The sequence below is a fragment of the Eublepharis macularius genome, chromosome 15, assembly GCF_028583425.1.
Source record: "Eublepharis macularius isolate TG4126 chromosome 15, MPM_Emac_v1.0, whole genome shotgun sequence".
Classification (NCBI taxonomy): Eukaryota; Metazoa; Chordata; class Lepidosauria; order Squamata; family Eublepharidae; genus Eublepharis; species Eublepharis macularius.
In genome coordinates, this window is record NC_072804.1 from 32,307,314 (window position 1) to 32,328,080 (window position 20,767).

A 20,767-nucleotide genomic window follows, 5' to 3' on the forward strand; every position below is an offset into this window, starting at 1 on the left:
TTATCGACACCTCAGTAAAGAGCTGTTTTTACTCAGTGCTTTATTTTGAGGATCATGGCTGCAGTGTTAAAGTACTGAACAAAGGAATGCACATTTTGCAGGCCCCCCTTCCAACTGGAAACTGTTCTGTGCCTAGAACTCTAAGTCTCCGTGGCTCTTAGAGGAGGGATTGGGGCTCTTTCATGAGGCTTCTTTGTGCCATTCCAGGTAAGGATGTCGGAGAAGATCCTTGTGACAGGCGGAGCCGGCTACATAGGGAGCCATTGTGTGCTGGAGCTCATTGAGGCAGGTTACACACCGGTGGTCATCGATAATTTTCACAATGCCATCCGAGGTAAGAGGGGACAGATCGTACTCCCTAGGGTCTGGACTGGGGAGATCTGGCCACAGCGATCCCAGGCCCTTGGGACTGTGGTTAGGCCACTGCAATGTGCTCTCCGTGGGGCTGCCTTTGCAGATCGTATGGAAACTTCAGTCAGTTTAAAGTGAAGCAGGAAGGGCGTGGTGACCCATACAGCAGGCTGATGCATAAAGAATTCCTGTTCATTTTTTTGCCTTGAATCAAAGTGCTGGTTTTTGGAAAAAACAGAAGGAGGAAGAAAATTTAAAAAGGTATTCAAGAATTATCTGCTGAACTCCTATAAGCCAAATATTCCAGTACTATAATATAGTATTGTTATCACAGGATCAAATTTTCATTTGGCTTGGAGTCTGAAAATTTTCTGACATAGCCTTTGCGATACACATTACCCCTGACAAAGATAACCAATCTCAAAACACTGCTGGTGCTCAAGTTGGAGGAGATGGTGTCAAGCAGCCCTTTTGCCTGCCCTGTGGATAAAGGGTGGTGTATAGGCACACACAGGGCTTTTTTTCAGCAGGAACGTGGTGGAACGGAGTTCCCGGAACCTCTTGAAAATGGTCACATGGCTGGTGGCCCCACCCCCTGATCTCCGCGGTGCGGAGGGCAACTTCTGTCTGGAGATCAGGGGGCGGGGCTACCAGCCATGTGACCATTTTCTCTGAGGGCAAACCACTGAGTTCCACCACCTCTTTTCCCAGAAAAAAAACCCTGGGCACACATACCTTTTCCTCAGGGGCTCCGCAAGTAGCTTTTGGGGAGGTGTGAGATTTGGGGCTGGGGAAAGACTAACTGGCTCCTCTTCCCCTTAAATCATATCCCCAGTGGCTGCATTATATATATTTTGAAAAGTCGGCTAAAAGGGTCATGGAATGACCAGTGTCTCTGGTCCCTTCCTAAGAGGCAGGCTTGATTTAAAATGATGCCGGATGTGGGGCTTGCACTTGGGTGGCATTTTCCTGTTTAAACTGGACAACTACCTGTGCAAAAGTAGCTATGAGTGGATGCTTCTTCCTTGTCTCGATCAAACTTGGTTTGCACACAAAGGCAGCGGTAAAGTGCAGGGTGGGGAGTCCTTGTGATCAGGTATCTGTCTGACGGCTTCAGGCTGTTACCAAGGGCTGGATTGGAGTTTCTGGCCTGTTAGTTGTTGGGGTGGGGTAGGGGGGTCTGACTCTGAGTCTGGCCTTGTTCAGAAGGCATCAGTAGACTGGGCATGAGTCCCTCCTTTGCCACGGTGTCAAAAGCAGGCTCTCCTTCCCCAGGGGACAAGGCCTTGCCTGAGAGCATTCGGCGGGTGCAAGAGATTGTGCAGAAGGAGATCTCTTTCCAGCAGTTAGATGTCCTCGATGAAGCTGGCCTCCAGGAGCTCTTCAAGAAGGTGAGAATGTCTGGCCCTGACTCCTCTGCCATGACAGGTAGGGGGGTCCTGCTTCCTTCCACCCCACCCTGGCTCAGTCTTTACTCTCACTGTGGGACAATACAAAGGACTCCCCTCCTTGCCAGAGGTTTCCCACCTCTACTATCCTAGTGAGGTTGGGCCACACTGGAGTCTCTCAGGGAAGACAGCGCCTGCATCTTGCCTCTGCATCGTTTTGGGGTGGGATGGCAGGCTTTTATAATCCCTAGAAGCGTCATGTGATGATGAGCATTCCTTATATGGAGCTCCCAGTGGGTTCCCTCCCCTTAAATAGCAGGTGCACACAGGATCCATGCACATGTGCTGTTTAGAGGGGGGAAATAACTCGAGAGCTGAGTTTGTGGAACTCCTGGGCATCACATCCGGGTGGGCCCTGTGAGGTTGGGTCTGCAACCATTGCCTTGCAGCTGGACATGGGAAGAGGAAACTTGGCTCCCTTTTGAACTGGCCCAAAGAACTGGCCCAACTGTGGATGGTGCCGAGGTATCATCTGGCTCCTTTGCTGCAGCAAAGACATTCCTCCTAGTTTGCAGTCTCTCTTCTTAGCATAGCCACATAGCCAACTCTGAGGGCAAGCAGGGTGCAGGATCTGCTTTGACCTGCAGGACATTTCAGATCCTCCTACTTAAAGAAACAACATGTGAATGTGAATGTGACACCAAGGTCCTTAAAGCAGCACACCCTGTGCTTTTCCTAAACAGCACCAGTTCTCAGCCGTGATGCATTTTGCGGGCCTCAAAGCTGTTGGAGAGTCAGTCCAGAAGCCGCTGGAGTACTACAAGGTGAACCTCACTGGGACCATCCGTTTACTGGAGGTAAGCAGTGGGTCTCTCTGGCCCCATGTTATAATCTAAATGGAAAGCTCTTACTCACACATGGCATGAATCGCAGGAATAAGGTCCGAAGGTGCTGTTTAGTATCTTGTGTGAAAACTGCTAAGCTGGGGTAGCCAACTTCTCCAATATGCAGTGTTTGATCCTCCCTCCCACACACTGAACTCCTCAGCTGTAATGTCACTGCTGAGGCACCCACTCATTTTATTTGTGTGCACCTGCCTGATATGCTGCTAAACATTATGCAAAGTGCTGTGTTTGACCCAGCATGCACCCACCTGAAGAAAGAAGTTACTGATCACTTGATGTGGGATGCTGGCTCTGTTGGAAATGATGCCTTGCACAGGAGCGCTGGGAACTACTTCTGATCTGAGCAGGAGCCTTGTTGGAAAGGAGAGCTGGTGTCCTAGAGGAAAGTAGTGCCTCTCACTTAGGACTGCAAGGGATGCTAGCTGGGCAGAAGCAGAGTTGGTCAGGAGACCTGCTGCCTAGAAAACTGTATTATAGCCATCAGACCATTGGCCCTTCTAGAGAACGAGCTTGGTGTAATGGTTCAAAAGTCAGACTAGGGTCTGGGAATCCTAGGTTTGAATCGCCACTCTTCCATGGAAGCTTGCTGGGTGACAGTGTGTCAGTCACACACACTCGGCCTAATCTATCTTACAGGGGTTGTTGTGAGGATAAAACAGAGGAGGGGAGGACAATGTGTGGCATCCTGAGCTCCTTGGAGGAGGGGCAGAATAAAAATGTATTAGAAAGTCTGGCATTCTCTACTGGAGCATCGATGATTTGAGAAGAGGATTAGACTGACTGGTGGAGGAGACCTTCATTAATGGCTGCTAGCCATTAATGGACAATGACCAAAGGCAGGAGGCCTCTGAATACTAGTGGCCAGGAGGCAACATCAGGGAATGCCTTGGCCTCCATGCCCTGTTTGTTGGCTGACCAGAGTAACTGTCCATTGGGTGAAAAAGGATGCTGGACTCAATGAATTGCTGGTCTGACCCAGCAGGGCTCTTATGTACTCTGACATAGCTCTTGAGAGTCTTGGGCAGGCAAGGGCGATTCCTGTTATATGTACTCTTTTAACTAGACATGTAAGAATTTGAACCTGGGACTTTCCACAAGCCAAGCATGTCCTGAACCACTGCACTGTGCCCCCCCTTTCTATACAGATGTGGAAAGCTGCCTTATACCAGGTCAGATTGTTGGTTAAGCCAGCTTGGTGTTGTTTACTCTGACTGGCAAATGGCCTCAGACAAAGAAAGCCTCTTCCCGAGACCTGCTTCTAAAGATTTTGTAACTAGGGATGCCGGGGACTGAAACTTGAGGTCTTCTGTATGCAGCCACTGAGCCAGGGCCCCTCCGGCCCAAGTGTCTGCTGATCTGCGGGAAAACTTAGGTGGGGCGTAGATGCTACCTATGAGCCATCAGTTGTGTTGACCACCCCCCATCTCCCATTGCTCATGAACCCATTTCCATGTGGACTGGTGCAGTGGTTAGCACAGTGAGACCTGGATTCAAATTCCTCCTCCAGCCATGAAACTTTGGGGCCAGTCTTGTCTCTTAGCCTAACCCTCCTTATAGGAGTGGTGTGAGTTAAATATGAACAGAACGATGTACTTTGTCCTGACTCCTCTGTGGAGGAAGGAGTGAGATAAAAATGGTGTCCATGTGCGTGAAAGGAGAATCTAACCAGTCTGCATTTTCTCCCCTCCCTCCCCAGACCATGAAAGCACATGGAGTCAAGAATTTGGTGTTCAGCAGCTCAGCCACAGTCTATGGGGATCCCACCTACCTCCCCCTAGATGAAAACCATCCTGTTGGTGGCTGCACTAATCCCTACGGCAAGTCCAAGTATTTCATCGAAGAGATGATCCGCGATTTGTGCAAGGCAGAGCTGGTAAGAAAGCTGCCCTTCACCCATGAAGGCCCTTGAAATTAGGGTCCCCTGCCCCGAGCGAGAACATCCTGGCCAGATTTTCCCAACCAGATTGCCACCCTTTGGTCCCCAGGAGCCAGTTTGGTGTAGTGGTTAAGAGCGGTGGGATAACCGGGTTTGATTCCCCACTCCTCTGCTTGAAGCCAGCTGGGTGACCTTGGGTCAGTCACAGCTCTCTGAAGCTCTCTCAGCCCCACCCACCTCACAGGGTGATTGTTGTGGGGATAACAACAACATACTTTGTAAACTGCTCTGAGTGGCTGTTAATATTAATAACATTTGATTTATATTATTATTAGGACTGGAATGCTGTTCTTCTGCGATATTTCAACCCTATTGGAGCTCACCAGTCTGGAAAGATAGGAGAAGATCCCCAGGGAATCCCGAACAACCTGATGCCTTATGTTGCCCAGGTACAAGCCCCTCAGATGAGTTTGTTCAACTCCCTTAAAAGTCTGGAGAGGATTTTAATCATTCCTTCTTATCTGTTCCAGGTGGCAGTGGGACGCAGGGAGTTCTTGAGTGTTTTTGGGAATGATTATAAAACAGTGGATGGGACAGGTGAGTTAGACTGCAACCTGGTTTTTAAAGTTTAAAAGGCATAGTGGTCCACTTGTCTGTCACTCACACACACAGAGTAATATGGTGTAGAGGTGAGTGTTGAATTTGGATCTGGGAAACACAGGTTCGAATTCCTACTCTGCCATGGAAGCTTGCTGGGTGACCTTGGGTCAGTGCCACACTCTCAGCCTAACCTATTTTACAGGGTTGTTGTGAGGATAAAAGAGAGAAGTATGATGTAAGCCCCTTTGGGTTCTCATTGTGGAGAAAGGAGGGGTATAAATGAAGTAAATAAATACATGCATTGGCCGGTAGGATCAAATACAAGCTTCTCATTTGAAATCCTAAACCCTCAAACAGTTGGGGAACTTCAACACTAAAGAATGGCTGTGGATGCAAACTTGGGTGGTGGTGGTGGTGGTGGTGGTGAAGGAATGGCTTTCGGCAGCCCTCTACCCCTATCAAATACCTCCTAGCTCTATAAGTTTCATGTCCTGTAATGCAAGCCTTTGAAACTTGGCTCAAGTCATGAACAAAAGCAGTGCTGGATAAAAGGGAAGGGGGTGGCTCCTCTGTGAACGCCTGAGCAAAGAGGGGATCTGTGGGGGAAGCAGTCGTCCTGCTCTGGAGGGAATGGGCAGCTGTTTTCCCACCTTGCTTGACCTGGGGGAGAAGTTTGCTACTGAGTAATTGCCCTCTTGCAAGGGAGCTGTAAACTGGCCATAACTGGAAATCCAGGTATCAAAGGCAGCAAAATAGGGAGGACCCAGGAGACAAAAGCATCATGGGGAGGACCCAACTGAGAGCAGCCTTCTTCCCAAAGGGGCTGGAGGCTTAGCACCACCCCTCCATCTTCATGTTGGGACAAGTGGTCTCTTTTCCAAAGTTGCTGAACAGTTCTGGAACTGCCCAGGGAAGGAAGTGTCTATTACAGCCTGCTGGTGGGAGGGCTCAGGAGAAGCAATACCTGTGCAAGTTGCATACATAGTTGTGCAAACCAAACTTAAAATGTGTGTTGGCTGGTCAGAGAGAACACACACCTTTGGGGAAGCATGCAAACACAGAAGTACATGGAGGGGGGGGATGTCTCACTGGTCCATTTAAATTAGTGGAAAAAAATGCTCAGCCAGGAAAAAGTTTCCTTCCTTGCCCCCAGCTTAGCATAAGGAGTACACTGGAAGAGAACGCAACGAAGGGGGGAACAATCAGGTCACCATTTGGAAGGGGACAGAGGTACCTCTAGTTCAGTTCAGACTGAACTAAAGTTGAGCATAGCCAAGACCTTCTGGACAGCTTTGTATCCTGTTGACTGCAAGACACGCCATCCCATCTTTGAACTCTGCGTTGACAGTAAATCGGGGCACAGGATTGCTCAGCCTGAGCAGCTGCAGAACTGACTGATGGGATTCCTTTTCCTCCTGCAGGCATTAGAGATTACATCCACGTGGTGGATCTGGCCAAGGGCCATATTGCGGCATTGAAGAAGCTCAAGGAGAATTGTGGCTGCAAGGTAGGGGGGGAAGCTCTGGCGGGTTTTGGATGACACACACTGCCTTCGTTTGAGTGTAAAGGCACTCTGCTTAATTGGCAACAGCTTCCCTGGGAGGTGGCTTTTGATTGCCTGACTTTCCACCCAATCCCTCTCTGTGATCTCTGGGAAGTTCTTTTGCTTCCATGGAGTTTGTGCAGGAGACGTGCTTTGCACCAGTCCTGACTGCAGTCTTTGGCTTGCACACAGTCTGCAGACTAAGAAAATGGGAAGGGTGATTTCTTGGGCATAATTTTATTCTGGTTTCGCTAGTCATGTGGCAATGCTTGGGAGGAGGACAGTTTGCTTATGTTGTCTTTTAAAGTGCTACAGGAATAAACACAAATGTAAGGAAGACGTGTCCTCTTTACAGATATACAACCTTGGGACAGGAGTTGGCTACTCTGTCCTGCAGATGGTCAAAGCCATGGAGAAGGCATCGGGGAGGGAGGTAAGGTAACAAGCTAGGGTCTGTAGGGAGGAGGGGATTAACTTCGGCTGCGGTTCAAGAAATGAAGACCTTCTACACACCAACTACAGGCCCAGCTAGTGGCATTCTTGCAACCTGAACTTAAAACACCCTCTAAATCTTACTGTTTGAAAAAAATCAAAGCAATTGCTTATTTGTAGAGCACCCTCAGTTCTCCTGATGCCCTGCATAAGGTTGATTTCAGCACATGCTGAAATCTCTTCCCATAAAAAATAAGCGGGACTTTAAAATGGACTAACCTTGGCTGGATTGCAGCCCCAGTAATTTCTGAAGCAGGCCTATGTATTTGCCTCCCCCCAAGTCATCCAATGCTACATTTGGTGGCCTGGCAGGGAGCAAAGCACAGGAGCTTATGGAACTGTTTGGTTCTGCATGACCAGGGCTAATTTGTGGGCATCCTTTAGCATTTGACAGACCCTGGGTGTCTTTTTACAGCTCCCTTCTCTGGCCCTCACCACCCTATGCTATATAAAAGGTATTTGGCTGGTCTGCTTGCATTTCCCCCCAGCATATCCGAAATCGTGCCATCAAGAAGAGAATAATTTCTGAAGGAAGTTTTGACTTTCTTGGCTCTGGATATGGAACAACTGATGGTGGTTTATGCCTATAAGCAGGAGCTGTCATCATTAAGGTTGTTCCTTCAGGTCTCTTAAATGGGCATTGATTGCAACTGGTGTAGGATGGGAGGGGGGAGTTAACTTTGGGAGACAAAATGATTGGTGGATGGTTTATGGCCAGTGTTTATTTTGCTGGGTCAAGATTTTCTTCTTTTCCTTTGGATTCCCCTTACCTTTTTTTAACTCTCATCGTGCTGTTGGGCAGCTGCAATATCAAGAGGTAATATTTGTACTACAGGAACTGTGTTATGTAAGTTTATCTAGGGAGTTAGTTTTATTGTTTTAGTGCATTGGAGCCTCCGCTTGGAACTGTATTATTGTTGGAATTTTATTAATACTCCCTTTTTTAATAGAAGCTCTCTTTGTTTTATGGTAGTTGCTGTGACCTTGCTGGTCCAAAGCTGAGATACTTTACCTTAATAACAAAGAGGCTTACTCCAGGATCCCAGGCTGGGGAGTGAACCTCTCAGCTTAAGGCAGGTTAGGCTTGACAGATACAATCCCAGGAGACCTCTACCACATGCTGTGCTTAAAAGTACAAGCTGGCTGCCAGTTGCTTTAGAGGAGGGCCCCCCAACTTTTTTCAGCTTACAGCCACCTTTGGAATTTTGGCACAGGGTGATGGACACAAAAACAAAACGGCTGCCACAAGAGGTAGTGCCAACCGCAAAAGAGCAGGGGGCGAGCGAGCTCATATATAACTCTTAATAGCAACTCTGCAACATTTCAAGCACAGCCTGTGTTTAATAAGAGGCCTTTTAAAATGACCATATAGCTTTAAAATATTTTCTTGCATGCACACAGCTTGCCATCAGTCATGCAGTGAAGATCTTTGTGCTGTGGTGGTGGCTACTGCAGAAGCAACTTTTAAAAAACCTGCACAGCTAATCTGATCTCAAATGGCCAATCAGAAGCCCTGCTGGGCAGAAAATCCCAGGGGCAGGAGGACATGAACTCCACATTTTGTCCCAGGAGCCTTACTGTGATAAAGGCCTCCCACTCTTCTTCCTACTGAAGTGGGCAGGCCTGGACTCTGCCATAGCAGCAACCCTAGCTTTGTTTCTCTCCATTGACCACAGTAGCTGCACCTGTCAGTCTGCCACCACTCCCCCACCTCCTAAATTGGCTGATGAGCTGTCTTGTTTTCGTTTAGCTCAAGTACAGAATCGTTGCACGTCGGGAAGGGGATGTAGCTTCCTGTTACGCCAACCCTGCCCTTGCAGAGCGGGAGCTGGGCTGGAAGGCAGTCTTTGGCTTGGACAAGATGTGTAAGTAGACACTCCATTCAGGGCCACCTGCAGCCAGCTGCTTTTCTCATTGGCACCTGCCCTCTTTGCCCTTTTTCTAGGGTTATAGAAGGTGGGAAAAAACCCTGCCTTCTCCCGATTTCATGCTAGCCTGTGCATGCAGGCAAGCTTCTTGGAGTGTGTGTGAGAGAGGGGGGATATCTCAGCCCAGTTCTTCAACATGTGCACCTTTCCTCTCTATAGGTGAGGACTTGTGGAGATGGCAGTCACAGAATCCCACCGGCTTCAGCAAGAACTAGTGCTCTGAATAGCATCATCTGTTCCCCATGGGTGGTGCTGCCTCCACATTCCAAGGACTTCTCGCTCAGGGATGGAATGATTCTTTTTAAACGCCCTCTTCTCCCCTTTCATGACCAACGAATGGACCCTGACTGGATACGGGGAGGGAAGGACTGTCGTCTTCTTTTACTCTGCCCCCTTCCTTGTATCTCCTTCAGCGGCCCCTGCCAGGCAAGTTGGGGACAGAGAGGGAATAGCAGTCTCAGGTGATCCTACAGGGGCAGGAGGAACAGCAGATGGGTCAACCCTCCATTATTTAAAATAACAGGCACCTTACTTGGACTGTCACTATAAATGCATGCTTCTCTGAGGACTAGTTTTCTTTATTTCAGAATTTGGGTCTAAAAGGCAGAGAGGTGGCAGCAGAGACCAGCGAGCCCTACAGCAAGGAGTATACGGGAATAGATGCAGCCTACACATTCTCTTGAGGGCTAAACTGTAAAACTCGCAACACTCACCTTTTTAGAGGGGAGAAGCCAGCAGCTTGAAATTTCCTTCAACTGCAGGGAGGGGAAGTTCTGCTACCCTCGGACTGGTCTGAAATTAGTGTGGTTGAGAAGATGCTCATCTCTCACTCTCCACAAAGAAAAGGACACCTCGTGGACAAGGTTGGAACTTCTGGAATGATCTCCCAGTTCCTAGGGAGAGGAATGAAGCACCAGTCTGCTCCAGATGTGTTTACCTTGCTGGTCTGGATCAACTGCAGCTGGGGCCGGGGGTGGGTGGGGGGTGGGAAACGACACACAGAAGAGACCAAGGTAGAAGGGCAGTGCCAACTGCAGTGCGCTTAGTGGGGAGCATTGCCAGGTGTCTTAGTACTGCTGGACACTTAAGTCCAGTAGGGGCTGTGAGCTGCAGGCTGTTTATGGTCACCGGGGCACTTTCACAGAGATCTATGCTAAAAATAGAGGAGAATACTGATGGAGGGTTGCACTAACATTTCTACCATTTGCTGCAGAGGAAACTAATTAAAACATTTAAACTGAAAAAAGTGTTGTGGAAACTTGCTGAGGATGCACATGGGACCCGAGAATGAACTTGAAACCATTTGAATGTACTCTTCTAGAGAAGGCATCGGGCAAGACATTTTTGCAAAGAATAAGCAAATTTAAAAGCACAGCATGTACAGTTTGCTGGTAGGTGCTTATTTCAGCCCTTTCTTATGAAGGGCTGAAGTTTACTGGAACTCCGCAGGCACTGCTGCACCTTCAGGCAAAGAACAGCAAGGGAATGGGCTAGGTTCTGGCTCAGATAGCAAGTTCACATTCAGATACTCTTCCATGAATCCTTGAACACATTAAATGTGGTTTAAATGTGTTTGTTCATAAGCATGGCCAAGACTTTATTCCAGGAGTTTCAAAAGCAGTACATATTACAGGACAGTACTTCCTGAAAGTCAAAATTCCTACCCCTGAGGATGAGAGATTTCCAAAGCTCCTCCCTGCAGTAACATAGCTGGTTTCAATAGACTTAGGAGGCGAGGTCTGCAGTTTGCTCGTGGTCTGTTTCTGCTCTATGCGGAGGGATGAATGAATGAGGGAACACCAATGTAACCACAGCTTGCCAGCTTTCCCCTAGTCTGTCTTCCAGGTGAGGTGTGCCCTGTCTTGACCACTCCACAGCCAAGCTTGACTCATCCAAGCTGAATCATTCCCAAAGCAATGCCCCACCTTGTGCCCTCAGACACATATGAGAACCAATTATTATTACAGGAACCAATAATTTTGGTCTTGCTCCAAGCACTCCACCTGCAATCACTGGCACCCTCTCCCTACAGTTATCCTGCCCCCACAGGAAGTTCACTTTATGGACATTCTTTTAAAAGCACAAATCTTGAGAAGGAACTGAATCATACCAATACTTTGGCAAGAGCTGCCTAAAAGAAACGATCCACTTTTCTGTTCTGCTTTAGCACAGCCTGCCTGAAATCCCACAATTGTCATTGGTTAAGCTTCCTCAGTGTAGACAGCTGTTTTCATATAGATCGAAATCCTCTTGGCTTATTCTTGCTCTGCCAGCTAGAAAATTGGCAGGGCTCGGTCAGAAGGAAGAAAGAACACAAACTGGATATTCACTAACAGGCTGGCCTTCCAGGAGGCGGGAATGCTGGGGGGAGTGGGAGGGCAGAGCTGCCACTGGGACAGGGATGGGGAGAGAAGCAATTAATAAATAGCCCACCATAGAGGGTTAGGGCTACTCACCTAGACTCAAACTTCAAGAAGCCACTGCTGTTAATTTGCTTGACTGCTATTTTATATTTGGCCTCTACCATACTATAAATTACACAGGAAATGTAGGATCACTTTGTACCTTCTGTTCCAGCACCAGCAGCCATGGCTCTTTGGTAGCGCATCTGCTTGGCATGCAGAAGGTCCCAAGCTCAATGCCTGGCATTTCCAGTTAAAAGAATCAGGTTATGATATGAAAGTTCCACACAATTCTTCACTCGCTTCAATAGGATGATTTGCAAACCTATTGCCAGAATCAAAGACTTGACCAAAACCACAGACATGTCAAGCAGAAGTACCTCTCCCTTTGCCGCAGGCAGAAACTGCCCCCACCTCAAGCTATTTCTCAAGTCAAAGAATGTAGGCACTACAAACTTCCTTGTTCCCAACTTTCAGTTCCTTGTCAGGTTTTTAGCAATCCCACTCACTCTCTTCAGCCCCCCAAATCCAGGCAAGGCACACACTATTGCACTCTCAATAAGAGCAGGTTACTGTATATAAGCAGTCAGCTTCGCTTCAACCCACAGCAGCGCCAATGAAATGGGAGGTGGGAGAGGCCCTTTAGGCACAAGAGACCATTTTGGGCTAGCTGGAAAGGCCTGAACTAAATTTTAAACTAAGTGTTACATACATTCCCCTGCATGTAGTATCCTCAGTGTGTTTCACAGGAGTATTTTACAACCTGAACAGAGGAAGAATGCCATTACAGGATGCACACGATGTCTCTGCACCATACAAAGCCTTTTTTTAAAACACTATTTAAAACGTACGAGCCGGACCCTGTTTTCCTTCTGTGCTTCAGGAGCTAAGGCTGCGCATCCATCCAAGTGAGGACAAGACTATTAACGTTTTCTAAGAAAGGAAAAAGGTAATTCTGCTCTCACCTCACCCCTGCCCTGAAGAGACAAGGAAAGCCCAGCTTACAAACTGCAGCCCGTGCATTCTCTGCCAGAAATCAGTATCTATTCCCGTTTTGCAGAACTGTGCTGCAATGGTTTACTGAAGCTTGGTAGGAAACATGGAGGTGCCTTTAATACCACTTTACTCTCACTACTTCACTGGAAGACCACAGGCCATTCAGGCATTCATTCACTCCTTCCCCTGACTTTGAATACTGACCTACTTCACAGGCTTGTTGTGCAGATGAATGAAAACTAACCACTGCAGAACAAGGACTGTGTCTCAACTGCACTGAAGAAATGGGCTGAGACAACAGGATGGTTGTGTCTGTTTAATCTCATATCCGACAGTAGAACATAGAAAAGAAAATGATGTACAAGGAACACAAAAGAGAAGGGGGAGGGGAAAATTTTTTTTAGAGGAATAAACTGCCACCTCCCCCGCCCCCCGCCCCCCTTTTGGCCATATTCAACAATACCTTTAGGGACATCGACAATTTGCGAGCCCTGCTTTGCCAACTGCTTTAAGAAAGGTCCAGCCAAGCTTGAGGCAACAGCAGAGCACTTGGTGGGATAACTGCTATGCAAAAGCAATCCAAATTTCACAGGTGGAGAGGAGAGGAGCAGCAACAGGCCAGCCTCTGGCGCAGAAACTGAATCCCTCTGCCATGTCCGTTCCAGAGTACAAAGCTAAGGCTGGGTCTACTTATGCAGCAGAATGAAAATCACATTTTTAATACACATTTAAAAAAATTCCCTTCCAGTAGAAAAGTAGCAGGCAAGGAATAGAGTAACCTAGAACTTCTTTTCCTTGTGTGCGCTTGCTCTCTTAAAAAAAAATTGTGAGGAACCTTTTAATGTGGGTGAGGGGAATGTTTTAAAATGGCATCCTTTGCCCCATTTCAATGTTAAGTGGAACATTCTACCAGTTTATTGTGTTGCACACAAGTAGACTAGGCCTGAATTTTTTTTCAAAGCAGTAAAAAAAACAGACCCTTTTTAAAACAGCTTATGGCTATGAGAGGGTTATTGCTTCCTGTGGATCTGGAGATGAATTAAAAAAAAGGCTGCACTGAATAACTCCAGCCTGTCCCAAACACCCCCTCCCCCAATCTCAACCTTCAAACTTCCTTCTGCCCATATAAACGTAAACTTTCCTGGCCTCAAGCTAGGGTACGACTGAGACAGTGCAAATCCCAAAGATGAACATATGCTGGCTGTTATCACCCGCCTAAGGAAACACACACGGGTTTAGGGACCCTCCATGTGCCCGAGAAGGAGCAGCCTGAAGCAAGAGGCTTCCACCCTGTGGGGAAGTCACTTATGCCCAATGAAGGCAAGGCGATGCAGGTGGCGGCAGCACACACTCTTGTTTGTCCTTTGAAAACGGAAAGTGGGAAGAGACTTTTAAGACTGTCAGTGTGCCGTGTCGCAAGCTCCATAAAAGGTGGCCGTCTTCTGGAAGGAGGAGGGCATCAGCATTCTGCAGGGGTACAGCCGTGCTCCCTACCTCTCCCAGCTATATGTTTAGCTCAACCCATTTCCAAAGAACTGTTGAGCACTAGGATGGACCCAGCACTCATTTACTGCTCCTCAACAACCCAAACCGACTGTTTGGTGCAATGGGGAGAAAGATAGGGGGCATAGGCCACATAAAAAGACAATGGAGGAGGAAGCAAGAGAAATAGCCCTTCACCAAAAACACAGAGAATAAAAGAAGAGCCTCAATCAGAAGAGACACCCTGTCCTTGGCTGTCAAATCCTGGTGTCAGCCCAGATGGAGGACACTGTAGGAGTGTAGAAGGATGGGCCCTTTGCTGTTCAACAGCACAGACACCCCCTGCCCCCATCACCGCTCCTGGAAATAATGTGAGCCCAATACTCTGGGAAAGAGGGGGCTTGTCACAAAAAGTAAGGAGAAAACCATCTTGGTTGCCAGCCACCAGGGCTAGGGAAGGGTTCGGGTTGGGAGAGAACTCTGTGCTTAGCAGATCTATCGACAACTGAGGCGCTGCTAAGGGGAGGCTTCCTTGATTGCAAACCCGCCCCCCCCCTGCTTGCAGCTGTTTGATATGGAAGGGGAAAGGAACACTGAGCAGCTGTCTTCGGCACCCCACTGGCCAACAGAAGCAATCACCATGGAGGCACTGTCCCAGCTGCAAGAGCAGCTGCCAGTGATCGCTGGGGTACGTGTGTATGCTTCCAATCTTCTTGATACCCAGAAGGCTGCAGACAGCCCCACGCTGTGTTTCCATCTCCCCCAAACTCTGCCCCTACCTGCATAGCAATGAAATGACATGGGCCCAATAGAATGGAAGAGACTGTACTGGAGATGATGGGGAAAGAAAAGGTGGTTAAGAGTGTAGAAGAATCACATTAGGAATAAACTCCTAGTGAAGGTGAGAGCAATTCCACCATAGTAACACCACAACTTCAATTCCAGCACTTGCTGAGACACGTGCACACTCTGGCTGTTGCTCATGGGGTTGACAGGAACAGGATGAGGCTGGAAGACAAGCCACAGGCCTCCACCAACAGGCCTCTCTTCCTGCCAGTGCTGGGGGTATTTTTGGAGCAAAGTTTAAGGTACAGGGCTCTGTGGTGTTTTCCTCTGGGCAGAACAGGAGAATTTTACTACCTCTTCAGCCCAGGGGAAAAAAAGTTGAGTGCTAGCTCCAGCTCTGCCTGCACTGCTGACACAACTCCAGCAGAACCAGTGCACACAAGCCGGGACGGACTCTCCACACCACAGAGAAAGGGAAGTGGGAAGTACTGTAAACCCATCAGGGAGCTCAGACTGCTGACTGAATCACCCCACGAATACTGCAAAAGAAGTAAGTCTCCTAAAATACCTTTTGCTTTTTTGGCTGCCACCCAGTTAACTGCCGCAGCAAGCAATTGAAGGGGGAGAGGGAAAGACACAAACTGGACGACTCCCCGCCCAAACCCACTAATTTGCAAAAAGGCAGCCAAATGGATCTTGGCTTGTACCTTAAAACCAGCTACAGCCCTTCACTCTGCATACAGGAGATGCCCCTCCTGCAAAAGGAAGGGCAGGTGCAGGAGGAAGGGAAGGGTCGGAGAAAGGAAACCAACTGGAGTGAGGTGGATCGTCATGGCTTCCAAATGCAACTGACAGGTCAAGGGTTAAAGATCGGAGGTGGTGACCTTTGGCCTCCTCTCCCTGCAACAGTCTTGAGTAGCTCCATTTAAATCCTGGGCAGCAGCTTCTCGATGAATTCTTTCACAGCCGCCATCTCCTGCAGAGATCAAGGGAGGGGAGGAGTCCTTTTTAAGGCCCAGCAGGAAAAGCCCCCTTCTGAGGAGGTCAAGGCACACACCCCCAACCAGGACAGCCCAAAGCGTTAATCAACAAAAGCCCCATCCTTATGCCTTTTTCTAAGAAAAAACACAAGCAGAGCCCAGGGGCATCTTGAAGACGACATTTCTCTTAGCGTTAACTCTTGCAGGGACTGAAGCCCTCTTCATCTGGTAGAATCATAGAATCATAGTCCAACCCCCCAAAATGCTCAAAAGCTTAGCAAAGCTACAAATAATGTACTTGCTTTTAGGCCCCGCAGGACTCTTTAGTTTTTGTTGCAAAAGGCCTTAACACAGTGAACCCACTGGAATTTATTCTCAAAATTTCCTCTGCCATAATGAGGTAGAAACTTTTAGCAACTCTCTCTCTCTCTCTCTCTCTCTCTCACACACACACACGCGCGCGCGCGCGCGCGCGCGCGCGAAAGAAGCCTCCCAGGGGAGAACCAAAGTTTTCAAAAATTTAAAAAGGGGAAGGGGAAGAGAATTGTTCATATTTTCCTGTGCTGCATATTTTCAACTAATCATTTTTACCTCTACTTTAGGCCCAACAGGTAGCTCACAACAGTTTTAATGCAAAAAAGCATCACTTTATCAAATATGATGAAACAAAAAACAAAGCAATCATTAAAATGTCACCCTAAAAAACCCTGCAACCTCATGGGTAGGTGATACCCTAGCAATATTTGGGGGTGGGTGGTGGAGGGATGCAGCTACAGGAAAGAAATTGGCAAAAGTCACCTTCCTGCTGAGCAGGTGAAAGGGAGAATAGATCCAAGCTGTACAAAGGCTTTTGCAAGCCACTTTTGCCAGAGACTGCAAGCACATCTGTTAGTATTCAAGTTACCCAAGGATTCTTTGTAGTAGCAAAAACAAATGACTAACATGGCAGTTGCTTGGGAACCCAAGGAGAAAGACACACACACACATGCTAAAAACACCCACAGTTGCAGGAGTGGTATCTGAATTTCTCTACAAAGCCCAGCCAATGTAGAGATTCCTTGAACTTCCAATTGAGGGAGAGGATTCCAAGGGAGGGGGCCATCGCAGAAAATGCCCTGCTTTTTGGTGTTGGCTGAGCCTTTGGCTGTCAAGGCACCAGAAAGTAGGACAGACTCAAAATTTCTGAGCATGCTAGACCCTGTGTGGAAGAAGGAGCTCCCTAGGACATCTCATCATTGCTTGTGAAGACATTGTGTCGCCCAGCACTCCCCCTAGTTGCAAAAAAGCAGGAAAAAGGATTAAAGCTAGCTGCAGACTAACCTGAGGGCAGGAGCTGTGCATCAGTCCTGGATAAGTTCTGAACTGGACCTTGCTTGGGGTTACGACACACTTGAGTTTCTCAGCGGTGAGAGCCCCGAAACGCACTGGGATCATGGGGTCCATCTCACCATGACATTGAAGAATGGGTATGTCTTTGTTCACACCATTGTTTGCTGCCTATAATGAAAAGCAGCTGTGAGTAACCCAGGCAGAGAGGATGAGTAGTGCACTGCATTCTGGGAAATACAGTCTCTGCTTGCAGGCTCATCCCAGAGAAGAACTGGTTCTTATTACAAATATGACCTGCTCCAATGAGTTTGGTACCAATGAAAATACAGCAACATGGAAAAGAAGGAGCACTACCACAATACCTGAGGGAAGGACTTGTGCAGGGGAAGCCAGCAACTGAGGGCCACGATGCCAGCCAACTGGTGCGCGGAAGTGAGAGCTGTGTAGAGAGAGAGTGCACCACCCTGGAGGATCACAAAAGGAAGAAAGCAGGTCACCGTTTGTCCAAAAAGAGAGCACCCCACCTCCATGACCAAAACAAGCACACGTCAAATTTATTCCATCCACTGGCACCCTTTTGACCTTTGTGACAAAAAGGAATCTTCCCAAAATATAAAAAAACAGCAGTCTCTCCAAGGACTTCCATTAGAGTTTCATGTCTAACAGACACCACCTGAGCCAAATGCATGGAGCATTCTTGTGACCCTCCCCCACCCCAAGAAATCACAGTCACACAAACATCATTCCCTGCCCCAATTAAGCACTTGAGGGAGGAATGCCCGGTATGGCATTAGCCCTTCCAGACACAAACGGCAAGTTCTGCATCTGAGCAGGTCATATGCATTTCTGAGATTTGCTTATTTCCCTAAGAATGATGCTCCTTGTGCATAAGGAAGCAGGCAGTAAACAAGGGCTGAATTCCACTCCAGCAGCTTTGTTTTACCCCATTGAGCTTCCAGGATTTCATCAGACACAGGGAGAAGCCAATGCACCTCCAAAGGGCCAGAAGTCACTGCACATCTCCCTTGACAAAGGCGGTTACAGCTGACTTGGAAAAGGGCCCAGCAACCAATGCCTAGCTCCCATTCTCTGCTGCCATCCCAAGTGCCCACATGCAGCAACACAATGCCAGTGATGCTGCAGATGCCCGCCCCTCTGCCCCCCCACAACTACACTGCTTTCCCCTCTCCCTGACTCACCTGTGAAAAGCCTCCCAGGATGATGCGGTTGGCTGGGATTCCATTCTTTACCTCATGCTCGATGACTGCTTTAACTGAAACACAAAGAGAAAAAGGTCAAAGCAGCAAAAGATTCATAGGCATACACAATGTGCACACATTGTGCACACACAATGAATGATGCAAAAAAAATCTATTGGATTTATCCAACCCATCCCCTCCAAAGAACTCACAGCATATGTGGTTTACCCACACTCCATTTTACTTTCACAACAACCCTGTGAGGCAGCTTAGGTTGGGAAAGCCACTGGTCCATGACCAGTTACAGCTGAGTGAGAATTGGAATCTGGGTCTCTCCAGTCTTAGTTCAGCATTCTGACCACTACGTGACACTGGTACACCACTCACAGTTATCTTTGCTTTAAAAATCCAGATTCTTTTTTGTTTTTAAAAGCTTAGTAGTTTGGCTTGTAAAGACTCTTGCAGCAGAAATGAATAGGGGGGGGGGAGGAGAAATAATTTCTAAGTGGATGGGTGATATATTGGGGCCAGAAAACAGACCAACCCTACCCTCCAAACCCCAGAACACTCTTTTCAGTGGCACAATATGAAGAGAATCAGACAAGAAAGCAAAATTGCTGGAATAAAGGAAGGGAAAGAGATGTATAAGATGAAAAGCTATGCAGTTGATGTGGTTGTATCAGTGACAAATCCACATACCTCCCTGATTTATGTAATGGAACAAATATTAAGATTTGGGCAGCATTCTGGACATAAACTGTATAAGAAGAAAACGAAGATACTGTTAACTCTCGACAACAAAAGAGAAATCTGAAAAGATCAGAAGTATAACTGACTGTACTATCACTACAAAGCCATTAAGATATTTAGGGATAAACGTATCATCACGAAACGAGAACCTTTAAAAAGATAATTATCAAAAAGTTTGGACAGGAATTATTGAAGATTTGCAGAGACGGCAAAATTTAAACATTTCATGGTTAGGAAGAATCGCAGTTGTTAGAAAGTAATAAATGACTATATATGTAAAGGAAAGAAATCTGAAGTATAGCAAGATTTGAAGTATTTGAAGTATTGCAAGATGATAAAAATCGAGGAGGACTGGCTGTATCGAACATCAAATTGCATCATCAAGCAGCAGCTTTAGTTTGGGTAACACATTGGATTATGAATCCAAGCAGTAGCCATATCAAATTGAAAACAGCGGATGCTAAAGAAGCTATCCATAATTACTTATGGATAAAGAAATCATGCAAATCTATTCATAAACTAGATGGGACCCATACTGTAAGGGATGGCTTGCTTAAAACATGGTTTCAATACAGAAATAGATGAAGCCCACCGATTTCCCCACTGATGTCGCCAATTAACGGCTACTATGATGCAGCAGAAATAAAATTGATCAACCTAGCTACGAATCAATAATAGACAAAAAAGGAAACACAAAAACCTGGCAAGAAGTCCAGGCACAAGGCAAAAACATTCCTTGGCTGACTTATTACCAAATAGTATCAAGATTGCAGGATCAAATTCTCAAAGAAGGCAGCAGGCTGAGAGCAAAAACACAATGTGAACTATTAATATCTGGAGACTTGTTGCAGCTTTTGGGGAAGATTCACAAAATACTACTGCAATACCATACAGGAATGGAGCAAGTTAAAACTTGTATGATAAAATGGATGCAAAATTTTGGGGAAACTATTCCGATGGACTTATGGGAAAATTTATGGATTGAGGACATAAAATTTACAGATTGCCAGTTATTGAGAGAAAATTGGTATAAAATTTTCTTTAGATGGTACATTACTCCCAAAGATATTGCGAGGATTAGTAAGGATTACAGTGGACATTGTGAGCAATGTCAGAATATGGATGCAACATTTTACCATAGGGGGTGGACTTGTAAGGAATCACGAAATTACTGGATAAAAATACATGAAGAGATGCAAAAGATTCTCAAACTCAGATTTGAATTAAATCCGAAAAGTATGCTTTTAAATATTTTACCAACTAATGTGAGAAAAGTACAAGGAGATCTCTTCCGTTATATGGTGACAGCAGCGAGAGTACTGTTTGCAGGAAAATGGAAAAATGATGCCTGTCCTGGTCTCCCAGAGTGGAGAGATTCACGAATATGCTTCAACTGACTATCTACTTACAAAACAGACTGATAACTGAGTTCTAGGAAAAATGGAAGGATTTCTTCGATTACTTAGGCTAAACTAATTGACACAGAAGCTTAGAGGGAGGGAAGGAAGGAGAGAGAAGGAGAAATGTTATGTATCTAGGTTTAGGGGAAACAAATATGTAATGTTTTGTTTATCAGGGTAAGGAAACTTAAATGGATTGCTTGTTTTACTCTCAAAGCCATTATAACTGTATTGTTTATATGCTTATTGGTTGTATAAGATGGTATAACTTTTAATTTAGTGTCTAATTTAGAATCTTACAACTTTTATATTATGCACTTTAATTTCTTTTCTTTATTAAAATTAAAAAAGAGGAAAAAG

General features: G+C 46.7%; 2 protein-coding genes across 8 annotated transcripts in view; one reads left to right on the forward strand and one right to left on the reverse strand.

Moving 5' to 3' along the window:
- Nucleotides 1-9,649, forward strand: part of GALE (UDP-galactose-4-epimerase) — a 57,877-nt gene extending 48,228 nt beyond the window's left edge. For all 4 annotated transcript variants that reach the window (XM_054999763.1, XM_054999766.1, XM_054999765.1 and 1 more), the window contains exons 2-11: nt 208-334; nt 1,627-1,742; nt 2,483-2,596; nt 4,341-4,517; nt 4,856-4,969; nt 5,051-5,117; nt 6,542-6,627; nt 7,019-7,096; nt 8,906-9,020; nt 9,243-9,649. In XM_054999763.1, the coding sequence (XP_054855738.1) occupies nt 208-334; nt 1,627-1,742; nt 2,483-2,596; nt 4,341-4,517; nt 4,856-4,969; nt 5,051-5,117; nt 6,542-6,627; nt 7,019-7,096; nt 8,906-9,020; nt 9,243-9,298 (1,050 nt within the window). In that variant the 3' untranslated portion in view covers nt 9,299-9,649. The remainder of the gene's footprint in view (nt 1-207; nt 335-1,626; nt 1,743-2,482; nt 2,597-4,340; nt 4,518-4,855; nt 4,970-5,050; nt 5,118-6,541; nt 6,628-7,018; nt 7,097-8,905; nt 9,021-9,242) is intronic.
- Nucleotides 9,650-12,784: 3,135 nt separating this feature from the next.
- The window catches only part of LYPLA2 (lysophospholipase 2), a 28,284-nt gene continuing 20,301 nt past the window's right edge, over nt 12,785-20,767 (reverse strand). For all 4 annotated transcript variants that reach the window (XM_054999246.1, XM_054999243.1, XM_054999244.1 and 1 more), the window contains exons 7-10: nt 18,258-18,331; nt 17,421-17,522; nt 17,050-17,226; nt 12,785-15,725 (exon numbers count right to left, since the gene is read on the reverse strand). In XM_054999246.1, the coding sequence (XP_054855221.1) occupies nt 15,675-15,725; nt 17,050-17,226; nt 17,421-17,522; nt 18,258-18,331 (404 nt within the window). In that variant the 3' untranslated portion in view covers nt 12,785-15,674. The remainder of the gene's footprint in view (nt 15,726-17,049; nt 17,227-17,420; nt 17,523-18,257; nt 18,332-20,767) is intronic.